We start from the raw sequence: 18,378 nt of genomic DNA, 5'->3' as shown, positions 1-18,378 counted from the left end.
GAGAGAGAGAGAGAGAGAGAGAGAGAGAGAGAGAGAGTAGGGTATGACTTCTGAAACACAAAGCCATGCTTTTGAACCCCAGTGAAGATGGTGCTGAAGGACCGGGCTTGCAGACTACACTGGTCTTTTTTTAATTAAACAATATCTTATTTATTATTTATTTATTAAAAGATTTTATATGCCGTCCGATTATATAAAAATCTCAGGATGGCTTACAATGGTTTAAAAGAACAATTTAAAACAACAACAATTTCCATTGAATAAAATAAAACAGAATAAGATATAAAACAATAAATAGTAAATCATAAAACAAAACAAGAACGGCTAAATGTTAAAAGCTATTGATTTTAAAATGCCATTTAAATAGAAAGATTTTGACCTGGCAATGGAAAGAGTATAATCTTAAGAAATTAAATAAAAATGAGGTGAGGCAGGGAGTCTGACTGACACCAAGAAGGGGTTCTATGGGTGTATTGATGCCTGTGGGTGCAACATTGGAGACCCCAGACAGAAGAAGGATCCTGGATCAGACCAAAGCTTAGTCCAGCATCCAGCTTCTTGCAGTGACCATTGGATGCCTCTGGACTTGAAAGGGACAATCCCTCTGTCTCCCAGAGTTGTTTATTTATTTATTTTTATTTATTAAAACATTTTTATGCCGCCCCATTCGCCGAAGCCTCGGGGCGGCTTACAACAATAAATTTCTCCCTTGCTATTCAGTGTTGTAACGCCTCTGGTCCTTGTGTTGATTTATTTATTATTTATTTATTTAGAATATTTATATGCGGTCCTTTCACAGAGCCTCAGGACGACTTACATAAATAAATAAGAATAGAAGTATAAAACATAATACAAATAAATTCCAGATCCATCCTGGCTGCAGATTAAAACATATATAGCTAATATTAAAAGTTATTAAAATATTGTTGAAATAAAAAGGTCTTAGCCTGGCGCTGAAAAACAAATAACGACGGCGCCAGGCGGACCTCTCTGGGGAGCGCATTCCATAGGCAGGGCGCCACCACAGAGTTCCACCTGGTGGTTCCATCATGACTTCGTTAAAGAAATTTCTGGAGGAGAGGAATATAAATCATGATGGACCCACCAGGTGCAAGTCCATTTAAAGCAATATTAGAGGTAATTGTGGTACCTATGTGAGAGATCCTTGCAGGACAAGCTTCTCATGCCCTTAATGCTGAGGGCAGATAGCAGCAATTCCTTCTGTCATTCATGGCTCAGTCACTTAATGATTAAAGTGCTGGTTTTTTGTGTATGACAGCCAGGAACCGAGGCTTGGAGAGAACAACTCATGCTACGTTTCCTAGCAATTCTCCGATTCCACTTGATTTAAGCTCAGGTGGCTGGGTCCATGGGTGACCTGGGGCTGCCCCAGAAAATAGCATCCCTGTGCCCGGTTCTTCCTCCTGAGGTGCAGGGTCACGTGCCCCCCCATCCCTGCTCCACATAATTGGCTGCTGCTGTCGGGGGCGGGGAATGCCCAGCGTGCCGACACCGTGATAGAGAGGAGAGGATGTGACGTTCTTTGGGGGAGAACATTAGTGCTCAATACTAGGCCACCATTTTAAGGGGCAGCCCCACCTCACATGTAATGTTCTGTATCCCCACAGTCTTCACAGATTGGTGGTGTTCGTGCTGGACTTCAGTCATCATTTAAATAGGCGTTCCATCCAGCCGGGTGATGTGCTGGGCTACAACCTTTGACCTTCCCAGCAGGCACAGCCAATGGACACATTGACTGTGCTGATGGGATTTGTAGTCCAGCTCATCTGGAGGGCACTGGTGGTGGCGGTGGCTGGGGCGAGGGCACTGAGTTTTCCCTCAATGACTCTGGGATCCATGTCATATTTTGTCTTCCTGTAGCAGAAGACAGATGAGCAACCATTTGCTGATCTGCGTCATAAGCATGCTTCTAGCACTCCCTTTTAAGTCTTTCACAGAAGATGCTGATTCATTAAAGCCAAACCCTAATCTCAGCTCACTTTAAGTGCTTACTTAAAAGCCCACTGTTGCAATCTTGAGCAAGATGCATTAGCAACCCGCTGTCTATCTAAAGGGCAAATTGGCTGTCTAATGAGAGTAAAAGTCTTTCCTGTTGGCTTCAGTATTCCAGCCATGTTTGTCGCTGGTGGCTCCAGTGTCAGTGGAGCTGTTGGGAGAGGGTGGTTTGGGGTTCAGCACCACGGTTAGCTTCTTTAAAGTTCAGGCTGCATTTGGAGTGGATACTCAGCCCTACCGACATTGCAGCTGCCAGTTGCATACAGGGAGGCGTTTGATGTCAAAACAGAAGAAGCACCGCAGACACACTGCATGACCTTTGCCGAAGGAGTTGCTGCTGGTCCAAACGGACAGGGCATAGGGAGCCTGCGGATCAGGATTCTGAATCTGGCCCTTTGGGTTTGCCCTGTGCCCTGCCCCTACCCGCTTTCCCTAATCAGCAGTCAGTTGGTGATTTCCGGTCTTTTGTGCAGTTTTCCCCCTTTCTAAAAGGTTGAAATGCCTTTCCTAAGGCTTACTAACCCTAAAATACCCAAAGTTTTAAACTCCTTCCTTTTGTCTTGGGCCCTGCCTCCTTTTGCTCTGAACTCTGCCTGCCACTAGAAAGAGCTTTTCTGAACAGAATTCAGCTCTTGGGTGACAGAGGGTCTACACGCCGGGAGTGGTGAACAGTGGATTAGGTGGACAAAGATCTTCTGAGCCAAATGAAAATGGAGTCATTAGCTCCTGGGAACTGCAATGGATTTACATGCTAGCCTTACACTGGGAAGGCAGCGATGGCAAAACCGAGACTTACGTGAACAAAAGGGCGAATCATTTTGCAAGGCCCACACCATTTAGCGGAGAAGTCAGCGACAACGAGGTGGGGTCCCGCACTCTTCAAAAATTCCTTAAATTCTTTCTGTTTGAGAGAAGCAGCAGGCAGCAAAGACAATTTCAACCATACAGCAGGAGGGACAGATACAAGCAAGCATTTGACTCATTTCATTTAAAATGAAATAAACTTTTAATCTCCTAGTTGTTTCATTGGTATAACTTACTTATTTTCTTATGCTTTTACAACAATCACATACCAATTTGCAAAGCCAGAGAGACAGGAATGAAAGCGCAGAACACAATGATTTGCAGGGAGAAAATAATGGTTTTGTCAAGTCTCCCCCAAATCAAAGAAATGTGCCAAATGGAGCAGGAAGGGGAAGATACATTTGGATGGCAGGCTGTGAAAATTCTGCTCAGGAGCCCTCTTTTACAGAGGACAGCCCTCTTTTGGAAGGGCTCGCCTGTCTAGTTCTAGTTTAAAGATGAAGGACCACAAGAATTGTTGCCCATCAACAGTTTACATCCAGCAGGCTGAAAACACCTAGTAAATTATGGCAAGGGATAATGTATTTATGTTTAAATTATATTTCTAAATTTGCATCTGTACCTATAATTTAGCATATGTAATTTTAAAATTAATTTTATTTAGTTCATTCAGTTTCAAACATCAAAACAAACCAAAAGCAATATAAAAATAGGAACATTAAAAATTAAAGTCTTACAGTTTCCTGATATGAAATATCAACGCATCTATTACAATGTACACATATGTTCCATGTATCTCTATCTATTTTATGCATTGCAAAATAGACTGTTACTCTTATGCATATGACCAACCAAAGGAGCCCAGCTATCCCTGTATTTATCCATTTATAGACTACACCTGCATATGCAAATTTTATGCAAGCCACTGGGCTCATTTGTTTTTGTGCTTCTTCATTTTTGGCTGTTTGTACTTGGCCAGCCTATATTGACTGTGAGTGCTCTGCATTGGGTGGGAAAGGTTTTCCATAAGCCATGCAGGATCCGATCCAGGGTCCAGACGCCAGCATGCTGTACACAGAGCAGCCAACCAGCTGCCCCTGGAAAACCCGCACGCCAGAGAGGACCACAGCAGCACCCTCCCACCCATCTTCCACAGCAGTTAGCAATTGAAAGCATTCTGCCTCTGATCCTGGAGGTAGGCTACAGCCATCAGGACTAGTACCCATCAGTAGTCTTATTTTCTAGGAATTTCTCCAATCCGCTTTTAAAGCTGGTGGCCATTACTGCATCTTTTGGAAGTGGATCCCATAGTTTAACTATGTGCTGTGTGGCAAAACAAAAACAAAAACAAAAAAAACATCGCCTTTTATCTTTCTTAAATCTCCCACCAAGCAGCTTCATAGGATAACCTCAGGTTCTAGTACTGAGAGAGTAGAAGAATAATGTATCCCAGTCCATTTTCTCCATAATTTTGTATGTTCTATTGCATTCTCCTTTGCACACCTCTTTTCTAAGCTAAACAGTCTCAAATTTCCTCATAGAACCAGCTTTCCTCATGAGGAAGTTGCTCCAGGGTTCAGAAAGAAGAGGAAACGGCACTGTTAGAACAGTACAAAGTTGCCAGATCATGAGAGAATAAGGACAGTGGGAGTGCCATGCTAAAGTGGAGGAAAGTTGAACAGAAACGGATGTGTGTATGTGAATGGAGACTAGGCACAGAGGAGATATCATGTGTAGACACGCACGCACCTGCACACACACACACACACACAGCACATCTGAGCATTTTCGGCACACTCCACAGGTGAGCAAACTGCAGACCACAGGCCACATGGAGCTCAGCAAGCTCACACTCATGTATCCCCTTGGATCAGGCAGCAACTGGGCAGCCAGTATCAAGGGTGGTCTCTCCCCCTCGGTGGTGCTGAAGAGCTGAAATTCCGACTGGCAAGGGCATGTTCAGGGCGGTCCAACTTTCCATACCTCGAGGGCTGCAGGAGGACTTCGAAGCAGAACCCAAGGGCTGCACAATGAGTTGCATTTCCATATTGTAAGTCGAAGTGTTTGCAATATATTTAATATAATATACACGATATATGAACCATTAAATGAGGGAGAATTAATTTTAGGATGGTTTTAGGACGAACAATGCAAAAGCGCTTGGTGGGCCTGTGATCCCTGCAGATCACAGCCCAGGCGCAGTGACCCTTCTTCTGGGGTGGCCCATCCTGTTCTCCCCAGTTTCCCCCACCCAGAAACCCTCCCATGGGACCCTGCTGGCCACGCCTTCCATCTTGGAATTGGCACGCTGAGCCTCTTGTGCCTCAGCCAATGATCTCTCCCCAGCATGCCCTGCCCACTCCTGCTCATGAGCGCCACAAGCATGCCTGGGCCATTGCTGGGATCTGGACTGGGGGTGGAAGGGGGGCTCCGAGTGGCAAGAGGACTGCAGAACAAGGGCTTGGGGGCCACATGCGGCCCGTGGGCCACTCAATGGACCACCCTGGGTATGTTTGTGTGTGTGAGAATGAGTGAACTGGGAGGGCATGGAAAGAATGTGTGGAGGGGTGTGCACAACAGAAAGCATGTTCATTGAAAGGGTGTGTGGACGGGTGAATTGTTCAACCCACCACTCCTCCACCAGCCTCCCAAAGGTTCTGCTGCCACTGATGTGACTGTCGAGCCCACAAAATGTTGCCCAGCCCATGTTACATGTGATGGCCTTGATCTAGGAGGGCAATAGGTGCATAGATTACTTTCTGGATCAAGAGTGGATATCAAGTGTTTTTTAATCGGTTCTATGTTGTTTGCTGGTCTCATATACAGCTGCTGAGCTCCTGGAGTGGGATGGCTGTGGCAGAAAGGGCCACCTCTTTCATGGAGAAAGTCCTAGGCCAGGCGGCCCTTCCCTTCCTTCTGACCACAGATGACTCACGCTTTCAATGGAACACGCAAAGCAGCTCTTTGCACAAAACTGAGAGGTTTCTTTCTAGAGAAGGCACTAGTCTGTTTCCTTCAACACAACCTCCTCCTCAACTCCTTCGGTTCACTGGGCAGGATCATTCATTCCTTTGCAATGGCATAAACAGAAAAGGAAAGAGGGGAAAGAAGGGGAAAGAAGCTAAAACATTTCAACCAGTTACTTATGGCAAATGGGCTTGTGACAAAAGCTCATATCATGGCCTAGCTTCTTCTGCATATAGTGGCCCAATGATTCTTGAGATTTAAAGCAGCAGCAGCAGCAGCGACATGAACACTACTGATCATTTTGGCATAAGTGGTTGTAGTTCATCTGTGAAGAATTCAGTATCTTTTCTTTACAGCAGAACTGGCCAAGGTGGGCCAGAAAGCAATGCATTTTAAGAGGATTTGATGGCATTTCAAAGCCAATTCTACAACAATATGGATCACCACACTTGCCTGGTCATGTATATTCTGCAGCATTGTGGATACTTCCACACAGTCCCATTGAAGCTCTTCTCTCTCTATTCATCATCAGAAGGGGACTGAGAACAGATCAGGTTGCTAGGAGGCCTTTATGACAGAAAAATGTGTGACCTCAAGTGTTAAAAAGTGCCATCCTTTAACATTCAGCCACTACAACATCACTTGGACAAGCAAGAGGTTTACTTTCACGGAAGGGTCCCTAGTCTGTAGGGTTGCCACCCATCTTTCTCTTATATTGCCGGACTTTTGTGCTCCTCACAATAGCCTGGAATAGAAAGCGTAGCCACTAAAGCTTTTTCCAACCTTTATTTCCATGCTGGAAAAGCTCAGCAAATTCATGAGTGCTTAGCAGGTGCCTAGCCTCTTTTGCATATGGTCGCCCATTCATTCTTGAGATGGAAATAACAACACTTTGAGTGTGACTGCTCACTTCTTTGCATTTTCTATAGGCTGCTCTTAGAGGCAAAGGAGTATGGCATGTGAAGAAGGCGGCAACCTTTGGTACAAGGGAAGGATATTGGCCTTTCTATATTTGGTTTCTAATGACTGGGAATCCCAAGCCATGAGCCATTGGTAAAGAATCAGGTATTGGTTCTCCATATCATCAGAACTGCTGGCTGGGAAAAAGAACTGCAGGTGGTTTGTGACAGAATGGATGGATCCAGATTTCATTGCTTGCGAAGAAATGGGCTTTCCTCCCTTCCCAGGGCAGCCCCACTGAAAGTGCTACGTAGAGGCGGCATGGTTACCATGGCTCAGGGGTTTTTGCCATGATCTACCTGACAAGTGGTAGATCAAGTGGTTTCTACTTTATCATGGTCTCCATCTTGGCTGTTCATCTCTCCCACTATCAGCCACTGTAACTAAAATTCAATTCCAAGGTGCATCACTCCCTTCTTATGTCACATGCCTCTTTCTCATTGGCCCACGCAGAGAGGTTAGATGGCTGGAGCCTCTCCTGCAGTTGCCACTCTTTCCAGAGGACTCTGTGGCAATCACATACCAAGACCATGGAAACCATGATCCTGGTTCAGACAACACAACTAGCCATAGTGGTACAGAGAAACCATAGAATAAACTTTTGTTTCTTATCATGGTTTCTAAAGACCAAACTTACCATGGTGAAATACGTGACTGGGTTCCTACAACACGACAGACTGACGATGGTAAAAAAATCTACCATGGCTTGTTCTATTGTCTGAATCCAACTAGAGTCATAAGACTGCTGAAGGGGCTCAGCTGTGCTGACTGTTGGGGGAGATCACCCAAACCTGGAGAAAGAGACCTTCCATGAGGAGTGCCCTTCCTCTCACATAGGACAAGCTTTGGATCCAACTCAGTCTCAGCACCACAGCCAGAAATGGTCTGGAGCCTGAAAGCTGAATGATCCCAGAAACGCAATCCTGTGTCACTTCCTGCCATAAACCTGCCTGGTCTGCAACATGCAGCACCGCTTCGCAGAAGTGCAGCCGAGGTATCTCACATGCAATGACCATCCATAAGGCAGGGGGCGCCATCACGGCAGCAGGCCCTCCCAGTGCAAGTTCATCCACATGCCCCCTGTGCCTGCTCCATACATCCTGAGAGCTTCAGCTAAAACTCGGAGAGGGGCTCATTTACCCAGGCAAGCCCTTGCTGCAGGAAGCCACAGGGCTGTTGAGAAGCATTGGTGGCTTCAAAGGGCCAGCACAAGTTTTCCAGCACATTAAGCAGGGGGACTCACATGGGCCTCCACTGCATTTCTGCCCAGCCCCGTGCCTTTTCCCCCTGTCCTCTTGCATTACTCAAAGTGGTGCCCAGACACACGTGTGCCCTGCCCTGTGCATGCTCTCAGCTAGCCCATGTTCACATGGACACGGCTTGTGTGTATATATAGACCAGACTTATGCTTAGAGAAAATGTAATATGGAGAACTACTTATTCACCCTCCAGTTCCCATTATTTTTTCTTTCTTTAATTCACCTGCCCACAAAATAAGGCTGGACCAAGGGGGATGATTGAAATTTAAATGCAGTCAATGCATAGCAAAACTGTGTCAACAAAAGAGTGGTCAGCCTGTGAGGGACCGGCCTTGGCTCCCCAGACAGCTCACATTTTCCTCAGGTTTTGCATTCAGAAATCCTGTTTACATAAGGTGTTCCTAAACAGCTCTGCTTTGCAACTTGCCTTTTGGCAGCAGATATTAAGATAGATGGCTTCTCAGTTAGAGGATATCTAAAGGCAGTACGAGTCACATTTCAATTTTTCTATTTTGTACTGTGGTAAGGTTTTGCCTCCATCGTGTAAAGTTTCCAAGTAATTCTTTGCTACCTTATCTTTGGGACCGCTAAATAAGGTAGAAGGGGATTTGGTGACCAATGTGAGGGAGCAGGCACAGATGCTAAATGATTATTTTGCCTATGTGTTCACTCCAAAGCAGGATGGGGGAGATTCGCATAGGAAATTAGATGAGGTCAGGGACTTAGGGGCACAGATTAGAGTCACCCCTATAGAAGTCAAGGAGCTCCTCAGGGCACTAAATGTTACAAAGGTGCCAGTCCCTGATGGGTTACACCTGAGGGTACTTCGAGAGTTGGCAGGGGTTCTCTCACACCCTCTGGCCTCCATTTTTGAGGCCTCGTGGAGAACGGGTGAGGTTCCAGAGGACTGGAAGGTGGCGTCAGTGGTCCCAATTTTCAAAAAGGAGAGTAGAGGGGACATGAGGAATTACAGACTGGTTAGCCTTATGACCATTTTAGGATAGACAATGGAAAGGCTCATTATAGCAAGAGATCTAGTAATTCTAGATAGGGAAGGAAGGTTGGTAGTCACACAACACGGCTTCCTCAAAAACTGTTCCTGTCAGACAAACCTTGTGGAATTCTATGACAAGTTTTCGAGGTGGCTAGATGGAGGGGATGCAGTGGATGTGGTTTACCTGGATTTCAGCAAGGCCTTTGACAAAGTGCCCCATGATATCCTGGCTGAGAAATTGAGGAGTTTTGGAATAGACCAATGCATGTCCAATGGATTAGGGCATGGTTGATGGACTGAAAGCAGAGGGTAACTATTAGTGGGGAATCAATGGGATGGCGGCCGGTGACCAGTGGAGTCAGCCAAGGCTCTGTCCTGGGACTAATCCTGTTCAATCTTTTCATTAATGACCTGGAAGAGGGGGTGACCAGTCTGTTGATCAAATTTGCCGACGATACTAAAATGGACCCGGTGGCCACAACTGAGAGACAGGTACTCCGGATCCAGAAGGATCTGGACAGACTATGGAAGAGGGCAGGGGACAAGAGGCTGGCTTTCAGTGTGGATAAGTGTAAGGTCTTGTACTTGGGGCATACAAATGGGCAACATAAGTACAGGTCAGGATACAGGTGGCTGGAGAGCAGCACTTGTGAAAGGGACCTCGGGGTGCTGGTTGACTGCAGGCTAAACACGAGTCAGCAGTGTGACGCGGTGGTCAAGAGGGCGACTGGAATGGGTCTCCTGGCACCCTATCTGCTCTGCATGCTCTATTCCCTCCAGATCTTTCAGCATTCCTAATCTAGGCCTGAATTTCGCTTTGATTTCTTGGATCTTCTGGAAGAGGTCTCTTCCTTTCCCCTCTTTTATTCTCTTCTGTTTCTTTGCACTGGTCATTGTAATAATTATTTTTGTCTGTATGTGATAGTCACTCAAAAATTGCATTCAGGGTTCTGACCTGGAATGAGGGTGGGGTGTATACTATTTCATGAATTCAATTTTGTCATTATGGGAAAGCTTAAAAATTGATACGGCAATGGGAAAAATTTGTTTATTTCTGGCAAGCACAGTATGGACTTCAAAAGATATACAGTTTAGTTGATGTGTTTGAAAGATTGTGGGGTACCATTAAAGGACCATTAAACAGTGGTCTATTTTGCCACTACTTTTTTTTTTTTTTTTTTACCACCATGGAGATCGCCATTATTTTCCTCCTCAAGCATCCATACTGTCTTTGTACAGAGAACTGCTGTTGCAAGTACAAATGGCATCAATTTTTTCCCAAGCCAGGTCTGGAAATAAACTTGGTGGTATGCTGGGGCTTTTAAAAGCCCACTCAAATAAAAAGAGAGCTTTTGAAGCACTACATTCTTCCTGGGCTCAAATTAAAATCCAATTAGGAGACAAACTCCTGCCTTCCCTTCCTGATCTTCAAAGCCCGCATTCTACTCTGAGAGAACTGCATCTCTGTTGGGAGCTGAGCCTAGCTTGCAAAGATGATGCTGAACAAAAACACAACAAGGCTAGGAACTTATATTTAGTGACCCTAAATTCTGCCTCTGAGTAACTGGCTCCATCAGAGGAGATGTTGGGAACCAGTTGTATATTGGGTTAGGCAGAGGTTTAGGAGAGGTAAGTAGATTTAGTTAAAAGGCTGTTTCTTGCACCTGGATCTGTGAATCCACACTGAAAGGCTTCCAACGAAGGTGGAAAGTCTTAGTTACAAACAATCCATAAGTGACTAGCATGAGGGTGAGGCGTTGGCATGTTTGTGCGGGAAGTCTTGCTTCAGAAAGAAGGCCCATTGTTAGCTGGTTAGCTTAGAGGAAGAGAGAAAAGCACATGCTTCTTCCCGTATAGTGGGGATTGGGGGAAGAGGAGCAAAAGGTCGCTTGACCCTTTTACCTTTCCAGGTGAGGTGGGAGTGAAAAAAGGGACAGGAAAGACACATATTGGCGAGTTCACTGTCATTTTGTCAATGGCATTAACTCTTTCCCTCACACTCTGGTTAGTGAACAGAACTATGCAGTGTTAATGCAGGCAATGTTACATATACTTAACCGGGGAAATGAACTCTTAGGGCTAGGGTATCTGATGTGACCATCAGGGTCCCTGGATTTCCTGATTTTTCTTTTTTTTCTTGAGTTTTTTTTTTTACATAAAAACATTGACTGGGAAGCTGGCACAAAGCGCTGCCCTCCAGCACAGTTCCTATTTGCTCTTGCAAAAGAGTCTTTTTGCATTTTGGAGCTCCAGTCCCACCTCTCTCCTGCACTTCGTTTCTCGGACGAGTTACTTTTCTTGAAATCTCACTGGTTTCTGTTTTGTGAAATAGGCATATTGGGGCCGGTGTGAAGGTGCTCGTTTTGTGAAGCAGCTCTCAAAATTCCAGGGGTGGGCACCAACCCCAGAAGGCCGGGGGCCCCTTCCTTAGGCTACCTCTGACCAGGCATGGTGCACTGGCACACTGTGAAACACCGAGGCAGTTAAGGAGGACACCAGATCCTAGGAAGGAAAGGGAGGGGGCTTTCTCCCTCCCCCACATGCTGCCTCCACTATTCTTGCAATTTTTTGGCTAGCCAGATAGCCACATATGGCCTTAGAAGGGCAAGTGAGAGCTGGAATGGATAGGAACTGTGAAAAACACTAAACCATTGTTTTCAGTTGAGATTCCTTTATTGCATCTGAGCAAGGCGATGCTATTTTTACAACAAATGAATCATTTAGAACATTGGGGTTTGGTGCTACTTGAGAGAACAAGGGAATTCTGTAGTCTCCTGTGCATATTTCTGCAGTGCAGGGTGAACTGTTTCAGGAAGCTGAGACTTGATTTTTGTTTGCCTCCTTAGCTGGAGAAATTGCAACAATCCTGTTGGTGGATAGGCATAGATAGGTGCCCTCCAGGTGGGCTGGACTTCAGCCCTCATCATTCCCAGCCAGCAGGGCCTTTTGGCCAAAGCCTGTGCCGCTTCACAGCCCATGGCACAGCTGCTTCCATGCCATAAAGTTGCCACTAAAGTCACAACCAAAGTCATGTGACGGGGGGAGCCACCCACTCCATCGGCAAGCCCAAAGGGGCGTTCCCCCCCCCCCACTGATCATGTGCTCACTTAGGGGGTGAGGTTAAGAATTCCCAACACCCCAGTCTCAATCTCAAGTGTGTGTGTGTGTGTGTGTGTGTGTGTGTGTGTGTGTGTGTGTACATGCACATGTGCGGCTCTCTGCTGATGCTGGATGCAGCCCTAGGGGCCAGAGAACCTTAAGTGGCCTGCAATTTCCTGGATTTTCTCAAGATTCCCTTTTAGAAGCTCCTAGAAAAAATGGAATTGCGAGAGCAGTCTTGGGGTGATGGTGGTGTGGGCTAAAACCCCAGCATTCTTCCATTGTGGTATCGGTGGTGGCAAAGTGGGGGAAAGAATCTTCTTTTTGCTTTCATGTGAGAGTTACACAGGATACAGTTCTTTTATTCTTCTGCCTCTGATGTGCATATTCTTATAAAGCTGGAAGCAGCCAAGGTGACAGGAATGTGTTAGTGAGCCCACACTTCAAGGTGCAAATGTGAATTGGCTGTATTTATTTATATAGCACCATCTGTGTGCATGGCATTTTATCGAGACAGGTTCTTTCCCCAATTCATTAACAGTGGAGGGAGGTGTGAGACCAGCAACAGTGGAAGATTTTAGGTTTTTTTAGTATTGAGTACACAAAACTTTTCATTGTTACTACTGGGTAACTGGCAATTTTTATTGACCCATAAACAGTAAGGCACAATCCTAGGGCTTCTGAAAACCCTCTGTGGAGTGGGGCATAGGATTATTTAGAGTTTCAGGGCCAAGGTCCTGCAAGTCTGAGTACTGAACTGCCTCCTCGCTGGTGTGGAAAAATCTGTGCTGGCTGCCTCTCCAAGGTTGCAGATTGACCTCAGAGAGGAAGACAAGGGATGTGCCAGGGTGAGTGAGGAGGAAGCTGGGGCTGATTTTAGTAGGTCACGTGCACTGGGGCAGGGGGACTGGGGTATGGTTTTAGAAAGTTATCCTATGGCCCCCTAAACACTGTGTCTAGGAGGCCATAGGATAATTTGGACCTTCAGTTCCAAAGCTGGAGGCAGAACTACAACCCCAGGATCCACATTCTGACCTTCCCACATACACCATGTAACTGGAGCAGAACTAAATGCACCAGCTGTCTCACTGAGGCTGGAAAATTGAACTCAGGGGTGTAAAGGGTATCCCAGGCATGGGGTGGGATGGGGAGGGGAGAACAGTCACTGGGACAGGAGGTATCTTGATGGCACTCCAATCTCCTTCACCTCCCTTGAAAACAGCTGTTCAGCTCATATGCAGAGTGGTAGGCATGGGGAGCCAGAGATTCCCCCCTGCTACTGAGATCACTCTCCATTCTGCTCTGGGTATTTGCAAGCCTCTTGGTTTGGGTGGTACTTATGAACATGGAGGGCACAACCCACCAGACTGTGCCAAAAGGATGTATCTCGTAGTCTGCTGGTGGGCCCCCAACCAAAATCTGATGGATCGGTTAAGGGACGTTGGGATGCAGGGGAAGAACTCTGGAGTGGCTGCTAGACCCAATATTTCCAAAGTAGTGATGAGAAACACTGAGTTTTCATAGCAAGATGCAGCTTGATCTAATCCAGAAAGGCATATTTAAGGTTTGGAGCCCCTCAATGTGTTCACAAACAAAGGTGAAAACCCTAAAATACAGAAACATAAAGCAGAGTTTACTACCTGAATTTTGAATTGCAACTCCAAGCCATGGCAGATGGCAAATGCTGGCAGGATCTGACCATGCTGTCAAGTCTTGCTTGGTCTTGCTTATTTTGGACCAATTTATTATTAATAATTTTTGGACTGTTTTCCAAAGCAGTAGCCCACCTTGGAAGTTTACTAGAGTGTGGGCAATCTTTGAGCGAAGCTACCTTTGTCCAGAGAGGCTTACATTCGGTATAACAACCGCAGGGCATGTAGCAAGAATAGGTGTGGTTGGGCATCTACTAAGGACCCACAGCCCCCTGATAACATCTCACGCCAGAGCTGGTTCTCCTCTTCCTCTGCTTGTTCACTGTCCCTCTCTCCAGCCCAGACAAGAATGGTGATGAGCAGGAGGAACAGTGGACATCAAGGCCTGCTAAGCAAGCAAGTGGGAGAGCAATGATGAGGAAAAGGAGAAGGGGCAGGAGGGCCCATTCATGGTACCTTGTCCAAGAGCACTCAAAAACCCAGAGCTGATCAGCTTAAGCTGTCAATGCTTCAAGCACCTCAAGACATGATGCTACTCCCAAGAACACTCCTGAAATGTGAACCTGACCCTTTAGGGCAGTGAAGCCTCCTCCAGAACCTGCTCTTCCAGGCAACAATTGCACCTTGGCAGTAGGAACTCCTCTGAACCTCCACCCAGCTATAATTAGGGCTCCACATGCTATTTATGGGCTGGACAATGATAAAGTTGTGGGATTTCCTCTCCAGATGGCTCTGCCGCTTCTGACTGAGCAATTTACTTGCAGAGATGTAGTAATGCTCGTGGAATTCCCATTGAGCAACTACACAGGACAGACACTGTCATCTGACATTTGCCATCAGTGAGTAACATGTAGAACCAGCCACTGATACGTTCCTGTTTGGGCCAGTGAAATCCACAACACACTTTTTTCACTGTCTAATGTGGCAATCAAGGTTTTACTGGGACAGCAGTAATTGTGAGTTTGTGTGCTGCCCATTCACTTTTAGTGCTCCCATCATAAATGCCTGGACTCAGAATGCATTCACTCTGTTTTTTGCGTGCACACAAAACACCAGCTGGTGGATGTCAGAGTTGGAAGAAAAACAAAGTAGATCTCACAAGTTTAGAGTCTGTCCACCTCTGCTCTATGGGACAGACACTGGAGGTTTCCTAGTGCCTCAGCAAAGTCTTAATCCACTGGAATCCCATTGAGATCTGTTGCCTGCATAGCACAAGAACAAAGATGAGACGTATTGGACCAAGATGGTCTCATTTTATTCATGATTCATAGAAAAGCAAGTGTGGCTTTCCAAATGTTTTGGCCTGCAACTGCCATCAGCCCTAGCAAGCAGAATTAATGCTGAAGGATGGTGGGAATTACAGGTCCATATCTGAAGGTCCATGTCTCACCCACCACTGCTATTCATGAATAATAGTGTCACAGAAGTGATGTCGAGTTTACCTTTAATGCAAATGAGGACATGGGCATGTGAAATCCTTTGCATCTATTTATATTCCATTTTTTTAAATCATGGAACTTTTATATATTTCCAGCCAAACTCTCCCTCCTACAGCTGTCAGACCAGCTTAGCTTCTGTGAAGTTTCTGCATCATATAATTTCAGGCTCTGTTCAGAAAACTTTCCTGTATGCAAAGTTGTTTTTTTGCGAAAAATGCACCGTGAGGAGGGCTTGCTGTCAGCTGCCTTGGACTGCCTGTGAGACTGAGTGACAAGGGCTGGAAGAATAGCATTCCTGCATCTTTCACAACTGTGTCAGAAAGAACATTTTGACAGAGCTGCTTAAGATAGAAGGGCAAGAACAGACAAACCTATGCAAATTCCCTCTTATGCAGTATTCCGTGCAAGTGGAGAAGCAAGGCCAAGTTACCCAAATCATGGTTTTTGAGGATCATTGGTTTTTAAAGATCTGTATATATATTGTTACATATTAATGATAGCATTGTTGCACTTTTGAAAGGCCGCTCTAGAGCATGGCTGGGCAGCCTTTTTTCTGCGAAGGGCCATTAACTTCTGCAACTCTTCACAGGGACAAGGTGATTATGGACCACAGTATTTATGGGTGGAGTCTGCAGGGCTGCTGTTAATGCGTGCTGGGGACGTCGTGGCTCAGTCTCAGTGCCTTTGGAACGCTAAAGTCCCTCTACTCTGCACACCGCAGCAGCTCAGGGGAGCTGTCCTGTCCCTCCACCCCCAGGCTGGTTATACAGCAATAAGGGACAGTTGGTGGTAGTGAGACTGGCTTGATTTGCATGTTTCCCTGCTACTCCAAGACAAGACTGGCACGGTTCTTTCTCTTTTTCTCATTCTCGCTCTCTTCCTCTTTCTGCACTACCTCATCCCTTCTCTTCCTCTGAAGTACAGGTGTGCGTACACACACACACACAACACACAGAGCTGCATACACACAAAGTGGATGAGGAACTGATCCCAGAGGGATGCTGCCAAGAGAAGGATGAGCCAGGAGTGTCCGCAGAGCCAGAGCATCAGGGATCCCAACGATGCCTTGCGAAAAAAGGAGTCCAAAAGAGAAAATAGCTTTGCACAAAAATTGCAAATGTTAATGTATATGCCTCAATGCAAACTTAGAAATGATTGTTCCAATTTAAATTGAAATACAATAGTACCTCACCACAGGGGGAAAGACCATGATCTGGCAACCTGTGTGCCTTCTCAGTCTGTGGACAAGATATTCCCTGTGGATGGGGAATGTCAGCTCTCCCTTTTGAGGTTGTAAGAACCATGCCTTATTTGTATAGCATATTGAGGCAGATTCCAGAGTGGTGAACCATAAAAATGTAAAACAGACACAGGAATAAAAACAATACAATACAAAGGAATTAAAACTGTGGCTGCTCAGCAAGAAAGAGTCCAGTCTCAGTCAGTGTCTTCAGCAGGCACTGACTGAGCGGCAGGGAATTCTGTAGAAATGGGGCTGCCACCCAGAAGGCCATTCTAGTGGTGGGCTCCAGCCACACCCTCAGACCATGCGGCACCCCAGGAGAATGTTCTCTGATGCCCTCAGTGACCAGGCAGGTTGAAAAGGGAGAAGTTGCTTCCTTACTCATCCTGGTCCCACGTTCTTCAGGGCTTTGTACACCAGCACTAGCCCCTTACCTGTTGCCTGGGAGCAAGTGGGTAGCCCATGCAGTTCCTTCAGCAAGGCAGTTGCGTGCCGAAAAGGGGCCGCTCCCGACAAAAGCCCAGCTGCTGCATTCTGTGTGGCTCCAGTCTGTTAGGACAACCCTACACAGAGCACGTCGTGGTTGTTCGGTCTGGAGCTCAGCTGTATCCATATCAGTGTGGCCAAGCTCTCCCTGTCCTGATTGGCTGTAGCTGGAGAACCAGTCAGAGTTGCTGGGAGGCACTTGGCACAGCCTCTGAGCTGACCTGGGCCAGACATTCCTTCAGAATGAGGATGCCTTCAGATACAGCTGTGCCCTTTAACAGGCCTCCAAACAGGGAGCTGTTCTCTGTAAAATAGGGCCCCTGGCCTCCCTATGATGCCAGGGACCACATGCGGTGCTCGAGTCCTCCTCCTTGTGCTCCCTCCAGCTTTAGAGGGAACCAGAGTGTTGTGTGATTTCAGACAGTGAATGTGGGCACATGGGCTTTATGTGCCTCTTCTCCATAGCAAAGCAAAGCAAAGCAAAGCAAAGCAAAGCAAAGCAAAGCAAAGCATCCCTCTAATAGTTTTTCCAGATAGAGAAATATCAGGAAATGCCTACAGCCCCACCTTGTACTTGCCACCTCTGTGCAGCACTTGCTTCTTGCTTGTTGTTTTTGAAGGGACAGCCAACCCTGAGCACCCATTAATGGTCCAAGAAGGTACAGCCTGCCACAGGCAGAACTAGAATGCTGTCACTTCAGAGGGAAAAGCTGCCAGGCAATCAGGCGCTTGGTTCCTTGGTAATCTGAGTCCTCTGTCAAGGGGATTCCCTGCCTTGCAGCCTCCTTATCAGAGCAAAACCCGTGAGGTTGACGTAAGAGCCTGCAACACCTGCTCAGCACCTTGCGAAATGCTTGCTTTTTAAAGCTAAAGTAGCAGTGTTCACAAAGCAAAGAGGTTTGATTCATGGCCACGTGGCACAGCAGTTTCTCAGAGAATTACATTATGGTGCAGTGCAGAAAATGATGCAGAGGAGCTTGGAAAGAAATGGAAGATGGAAAGGGCATTTTTTCCTACTCTTTCTCTCTGGCATGTCCCTGCCCCCTTTAAATTGCAGCTCTTTTGCTCCAGCAAGACTTCCTCCTCCTCCTCCTCTTCTTCAGCCCTGTTTCCAGCAAAACTTTTTTAAAATAAAGGCTCTTTATGTGCAACTGTCTCATCAGGAAGCTTTTTATATAAAAAACAGTGTTTGCAACTTTTTCTCACCAGCAAGCCTTAAAAAAGCATTTTCCATCTCTCACCACCAAGTATTTTAAAAAGTGTTTGCAATTCCCTCGCCAATAATTAAAAAAGCTCCCTTTCCACTCGCATCTCAGTTCATAACCCACAACTTATTGCCACTCACCAATCTATTCTAAAAATGCACAATCTTCCCATTTCCTGTAAAAAGGCAGAGCAACAAGAAATAAATTGGGGAGGTGCGGCAGGCACACATAACAGTGCAAGGCAAGCAAACACA

General features: G+C 46.2%; 1 protein-coding gene across 1 annotated transcript in view; it reads right to left on the bottom strand.

Moving 5' to 3' along the window:
- The window catches only part of LOC123022425 (thioredoxin-like), a 15,500-nt gene extending 9,236 nt beyond the window's left edge, over positions 1 to 6,264 (bottom strand). The window contains exons 1-2 of the mRNA XM_044428128.1: positions 6,241 to 6,264; positions 2,813 to 2,917 (exon numbers count right to left, since the gene is read on the bottom strand). Coding sequence (XP_044284063.1) covers positions 2,813 to 2,917; positions 6,241 to 6,264 — 129 coding nt within the window. The remainder of the gene's footprint in view (positions 1 to 2,812; positions 2,918 to 6,240) is intronic.
- Between the last annotated feature and the right edge of the window lie 12,114 nt (positions 6,265 to 18,378).

The sequence above is a fragment of the Varanus komodoensis genome, unplaced genomic scaffold, assembly GCF_004798865.1.
Source record: "Varanus komodoensis strain SLA01 unplaced genomic scaffold, ASM479886v1 scaffold19, whole genome shotgun sequence".
Taxonomy (NCBI): domain Eukaryota; kingdom Metazoa; phylum Chordata; class Lepidosauria; order Squamata; family Varanidae; genus Varanus; species Varanus komodoensis.
This window is presented reverse-complemented; position numbering and strand designations above follow the sequence as displayed.